The sequence below is a fragment of the Elgaria multicarinata genome, chromosome 3 (assembly GCF_023053635.1).
Source record: "Elgaria multicarinata webbii isolate HBS135686 ecotype San Diego chromosome 3, rElgMul1.1.pri, whole genome shotgun sequence".
Classification (NCBI taxonomy): Eukaryota; Metazoa; Chordata; class Lepidosauria; order Squamata; family Anguidae; genus Elgaria; species Elgaria multicarinata.
Genome location: NC_086173.1, coordinates 99,693,299 through 99,699,510, shown reverse-complemented (window position 1 = coordinate 99,699,510; position 6,212 = coordinate 99,693,299). Strand labels below are relative to the sequence as shown.

General features: G+C 46.1%; 1 protein-coding gene across 1 annotated transcript in view; it reads right to left on the bottom strand.

Moving 5' to 3' along the window:
• Positions 1-1,208: 1,208 nt before the first annotated feature.
• Positions 1,209-6,212, bottom strand: part of SEMA3F (semaphorin 3F) — a 152,199-nt gene continuing 147,195 nt past the window's right edge. The window contains exons 19-20 of the mRNA XM_063121075.1: positions 2,740-5,324; positions 1,209-2,697 (exon numbers count right to left, since the gene is read on the bottom strand). Coding sequence (XP_062977145.1) covers positions 4,890-5,324 — 435 coding nt within the window. The 3' untranslated portion in view covers positions 1,209-2,697; positions 2,740-4,889. The remainder of the gene's footprint in view (positions 2,698-2,739; positions 5,325-6,212) is intronic.

Sequence of the window (6,212 nt, the reverse complement as noted above, 5' to 3'; positions counted from 1 at the left end):
AATGATTAGGCAGCTGAAGCAACTCCCCTATTAAGGTTACAGGATTTGTCCCTACCTGTGGTTTGAAGTAGTTAAGTTCAAAAATAGATTGAAGCTTCTGATTCTATAGCTTAGCTTAGGGAATCACTCTTTCCTCTGTCTTTTGACCCTTTTGTCAAATGCCTGGGACCTTCCTTTTCTCACAGGCCATTTTTCTCAGTGTGTGTGCATATACACAAGTAAGTGAACAACAAAAAGACATACACAGATGCACATTGGGTTATACTGATGATGTGGGTTAGATCAGCATATGACTAGACATGGCTTGATCTTAAGTTTTAGTAATACATTTTAGACTTAGGCCACAGCTAGACCTAAGGTTTATCCTGGGATCATCCAGGGTTCGCCCCTGCCTGAGCACTGGATCCCCTGTGTGTCACCTAGATGAACAGGTTTGACCCCTGAACAATCCAGGGATAAACCTTAGGTCTAGCTATGGCCTAATATGTATTTTCCAGGTAGTGAAGGTCCTAGCACTCTAGTCTAGCCTTTCCCTACCTCAGACATTGTTGGACTATAGCTTTCATCCCCAGCAGCATGACCACTGATCAGGGATTATGGGAGTTGTCTAGGGACCTAAAGTTGGGAAAGGCTGCTAGTCTAACCAAAGACAAATAGCATCTGGTGCCAGTGAAAGATCCCAATGAGTCCTGACCAGAAATGTCAGTCCATCAAAATATCCTTTATTGCTGTAGTTATCCCAGCCTGGTTTCCCATGATTATCATGTAGCCAGTATAGGGAAAGAGTTGCTAGAATGCACGTTTGCTATGATCATCTAACTTCCAGAGATCTTTGTAGCTATGTTTGGATTTGTCCTGCTGTTGAGTGCAGTTCAACAGTAGGAGCAGAAAGCGTCATCACACGGGGAGGGGGAAAATCACATTTCCTTCCTGTCACTTCTCCACTGCCCACCACCCCCGCTTCTGTCCTTCATTACTTCCTCTTTCCTCTCTGAGAGGAAAGAGGAAGTAAACAAAGACTGTGTGGCCCATTCAGGGGGCATTTTTATCATGCCGCTTTTCCTGCACACAGCAGGAGATTGCGGCACATTCCGTCTAAAAACAAAAAAGTCAGATTAAAAGGGGTCTATTCTGTGACAGAAAAATGAGCAGGAGGTGCGTGGGAGGAGGACGCAGTTGTCTAAAGGATGCGCGAACATCCATAAGAGGGCAGTAGTGAGCGTGTGATAAAACATTTGTCTGATGATGGCCAAACCACTGGGACGGGTGTACCTAGCCTATTCAGCCACTTAATTGCATCATATTAGCATGTGGTGGTGGTGTTTTTTCACTTTTACTTGCCACAAAATGTACTAAGGAGTAAATATTATCTGGCAAACCTGAAAATACAATGAGGTACAATTTAGAGGATTAGATGAGATTCACACGAGAAAATCCAACATTGTGGACACCCTTCAAGAATCAGAATGAGTGATAAGATTTTAATTACAGGCATTCATCCACCTAATTTAAAGACCACGTCTGGTAGTGAGCAATCCATAGAAGCGGCTGCAATCCAAAACTGAACCTGTGGCATACAAGAAGAGCCCAGGCCCTCAGGAGGGCAGCAGAGGCATTTTGAAGAGTGGGAGTGAAGTAGTCTTGAGTTTTCAAAAACAAAGCCAGTGTTTATTAGCTTGTTCTATCCACAGGAATTTCACATTACAGGCGCGGAGGTGGCTCTGCACTTGAATTCATCACAAGGAGCTACTTGTCAGATGCTCCATATCCCTGGTTTTTGTTACATCTTCGATTTACAGCTATTTACAAGAGAAAGTACACGCGCATCACTCAAATTGGCAGGGGAAGGGGGGGCCGCCTGTAAGAATGAGGGAGGGTAAACGAGGTGGGCCCAGGGGTGCCGCCAAACACAAAAGGTGCGCTCACTTTGTTTACAACAGGTGATACAGCCTCAGAGCCCAAAGGGCACACAGTGTGGCTTCTGCAGGCTTCAGTTCTGCTCTGTTGAGACTGTCCCTTGTTGTGCAAGTCCATGAAACAACCTAGCTTCCATCCTAGCTCAGCTGGGCTACATATTCAGCATAATGTGATAGTTCTGTGCATGGTTTTTTTCTATGCATGCTGCCCTCGGTGATCATAGTCCATCCCTGTAGCTTCTTGTGACTAGCACAATGGCAAAGAACCCCTGTCCATGGAGTTTTCTTGCATCGGTGCATAGGTCACTGCAGTGGGAGAACGAAGGGCTGATAGTGAGAAGATGTAGATGAGTGTGACTCCACAGGCAGAAGCCACTTGGATTAATTCAAACTCAGGATTTGACCTTAATTCCTCTTTGTAGGTATGGACCATAAAAGTCACTCCCACACCAATGAATCCAGACTGAAGGAGTCCAAGAGAACCAAACCCTCTGCTAAAACAAAACCCAAGGGAGACAGCATACCCAGACATCCAGGAAACACTTATGCCAGGAAAGAAACAAAAGGAAGTTGGGGGAGCTCAAGCCTGCATTCAAGAAAGTTTGCTATACTCAGTCCTTACTTTGCTGAACAGGGGTGGGGTGGCTCAGGCCTGCCTCAGGGTCCCTGTTTGACCTAGAAGCCCTCTTCCCTAGTTCTGGGCATCGTTATTCAGTGGTGGGAAACATGCACTCTGTTCTTTTTCCCCATATTCCATTCAAAATAGGTTTAGGGGCTTCGGCTATGGGGCGGTATATAAATGTAACAAGTAAATAAAATAAACAAGACTGGTTCTGATAAAACCCGGGTAATTTATTGTATTACCATATTTTGCTTCTCTGCTCTGTATACCAAATAGCACTCATATTTTCCTAGAGTATGTATATACTCCAAATTGGAGCATCTCTCCGCCACACCATGGCCCCACTTCTGCATCTCCCCTGTGAATTCTATTTCTTCTTACATGCTTCAGAATTGTCCCTTTCCCCCCTTGTGGTATGAACCACATCCCCAACCTCTACATGTTTTCATTTGAGATAAAACGCTAGATCAGGGAAGGGTAACCTGTGGCCCTCCAGATGTTTTGGCCTACAACTCCCATAATCTCTCACCGTTAGCTATGCTGGCTAGGGCTGATGGAAGTTGTAGGCCAAAACTTATGGAGAGCCACAAGTTGCCCATCCCTGCCCTTGACAAACAATTGTTGGCCAAATTCCCACTTGCACAATTAGATCCACAAACCCTAAACCCCACCTTACCTATATAGTTGCATTATTGGCTTCATTTTTGTGCAGAGTTGCTATTGCTGTCCTACACTTACCACCCTTTATTTCTGGCGGTGGGGTGGCTGGATAATAATCCTTGTCGTAAGGGATACTACATGCAGTGAAAGCTTATTAGTCTTTAGCTTGTGGACTCTGGAAACCTGCTAGTATTTAAGATGGAAGACAAGTTGGTCATGCTGAGACCAACATTCATCTTTCTTTGGAAAGATTCTTGCACACTCTACCCAGCCTGCCCTGCACCTAAGTGGCCAATGTGGACTATGTAGTAATGCCAGAGAAATCTTTATGGGAACATTCAGACAACAGACTATCCCACTGACCCAAATCAGACTGAGGATTTGGACTCCCAGTGGGCAGGTCAATATTATTAAATTATAATAAATAACTAGGTAGGGTAGCTGAGTCATTGATTCCTCCAGAGCAGAAACCAGATATCCTGATGGCTCTCCACTGATGGCTAATCCTCTCTGCCTCCTCCGCTCCCACGCTATCTTTGGCCTTGGAAGTATCTGACATATGCATTACGAGAGAGTAGCTTTGGTTCATATATACATTACATCTCCCCAGCATAACCCACATGGATGAGGCCCTCATATTCATCAGGTAAACCAGCTCAGCAAAGCCAGGTGTCTATGATCATAGCCATATCCATCTTCCCACCCACTCTTTGGGTTGTGTCTATTGTCACAAGTACTCTACTATCTTTATATCACAACTTTCACAGACTTTACCTCTTGCAGATTACCTGCCAAATAGCACAGGATGAATCATTATCAAATCGTAAGATTGTTCCTTGACTTCCTAATGGCGGGATTAATTTGCTTCTAGTAGCAGTGGGAGCACTGCCTAGGACCATGCATGGATATCCTTAATGAAACACTTCCTTCTCCCGTAAAAGGTTCAGGTTCCTAAGAGGTGCAGCCTCCATGGTATTTTATACCGGAAAGTATCCTTCCAGAGAAATGTATAAAGGGGGAAGAAAGTGCTAAAGTCTTTGTACATGTGGCAGGGGCATATATACACCTCTGGGCATGCTAGCGGAGGGTGGTGTGGTGGGGGTGGGCAAGGATGTTTGGTGTCTGACAATAATAGGAATGTTTTCAATGATGGTAACTCAAAAGTCTCCAACTTGCTCATGATGACTCAGGCTTGAAGGCCTCCGCGCCATCATTCCAGATCTGGGGATTCCACACCAGAGGGGCCTAATGTGGAGTAAAATGGAACAGTGACTTTGCTTTCAGCCCCTGCCATCAGACATCCCTGCACCTAGGGGGCAGCTGTGTGCTTTGAGGTGGCACGCAGAGGGAGAGATGACTCTTGCCCTCACTCCCACCCCTCTGATATGTCAGCTATTTTACAGTACCGCAGATAAAAGGGGGAAGGAAGAGCAAGCTGCCAGCGGGATGCCTCCACGCTCCTTGCCATCTCACACCAAGATGAGACTGCATCACCCACAGATTATGTACAACCTACAAATAAATACTGTCTTGAGGGGGAGCGGGGCATGTTTGTTTGTGTGTGTGTGTGTGTGTGTGTATGTGTATATATATATGTATTTATATATATATATTTATAGATATTTTAATATTAAAATGGGGAGGAGGGAAATATAGCACTGTCATTGCATAGTCCCTTTCAGTTGTCCGTTTCATGTCTGTTGATCCATCTCTGGTTGGTGGTTCCGGCGGTTTCGAGGCTTCTTCTGATCATGCAGCTCCTTGGCTTTGAGACCCGCCAGAGTCTCCTTGTGGTTGGAAGCTACATGCCGCCAGTATCCCTGGCAGTACTGGTTGATGAGTCCCATCTCAGGCTGGGTGAGCAGCTGCACCAGGTCATGGTAGTGAGAGCTGAAGCCTCCTGGTAGGCCGGCTCGCATGGCTGCTGCAGAGGGAACGGGGGCCTCTGACTGGAAGAGCACAGCATGGACGGTTTCACTGCTAAGGACATGCAGCTGCACTTTGGCTACGGTGTGCTTGAAGTTGTTTTCCGTGGCTGTGCAGGAATACAAGCCCCCATCCGAGAGCTGCAAGGACCGCAACAGCAGCCCCTGCTCTGTCCTCAGCACCCGTCCTTCAGTGCGTAGCTAAAGGAGAAAGAAATACCAAGGAGGCACATTTAAGCCCAGTTGGGTTGGGATGGTGGGCCCAGTTGAAGTTTTGAGAAAGTATGGTGGGAGATCACGAAATGGCTGCCAGGGAGGGGCTTGCTATTTCACAAAATGGCTGTTGTGGGGGTGTGGCCAATCACAAAATAGACATTTCCTAGAAGGCTAACTGGTGAGACTAAAGTCGCTTGCTGAAGAACCTAAGCATAAGACAGAGGTGGGTTCTGAGGCCCAAAATACAAAACCACTCTTTTGAACACACAGTTTTCATCTCCTTGGCAGGATCTACACTACTGCTTTAAAGCGCTTTATAACAGTTTTGACAACTGCTGGGGCCCAGAACACACTGCATATACAGTCTTCAAAGTGCTTTAAAGCGCTTTAAAGCAGTAGTGTAGATCCCCCCCCCTTATAACAGAAAGCAAACTGATACGACTCAGAGACAAGCAACTTGGCAATGAAACTGAGTACAAGGAAGAGGTGGAGTCTGATCTCCAAATGCCATATTACATATTTGTCCCCACAAAGCATGACAAAATATCCAGTTCACAGAAGGCAAACTGGTGATGCTCAGAGAAATACACCCACACCCACCCACAAGCAAAACATACAACACAGCAAAAATCCCCTGCCACCTCCTCTAAGCCTCAGGTCACTCTCCACCTCTCCCAGTCCTCTAGGATGCTTCTTGCTGCTCCTGGAGTACAGTTTTCTTTTTTCTGGGTGGCTGGGAATGCTTCAAAATGAAGTGCTGGGCTCTAGCTACCCAAGAGGCATTTTTCAGAAATACAGAGGCCCAGAGGCATTCTTGAAAATGAAGCTGGTGCTGGAGGGTGGCACTTCACATTGCAGCATGCCACCACCCCA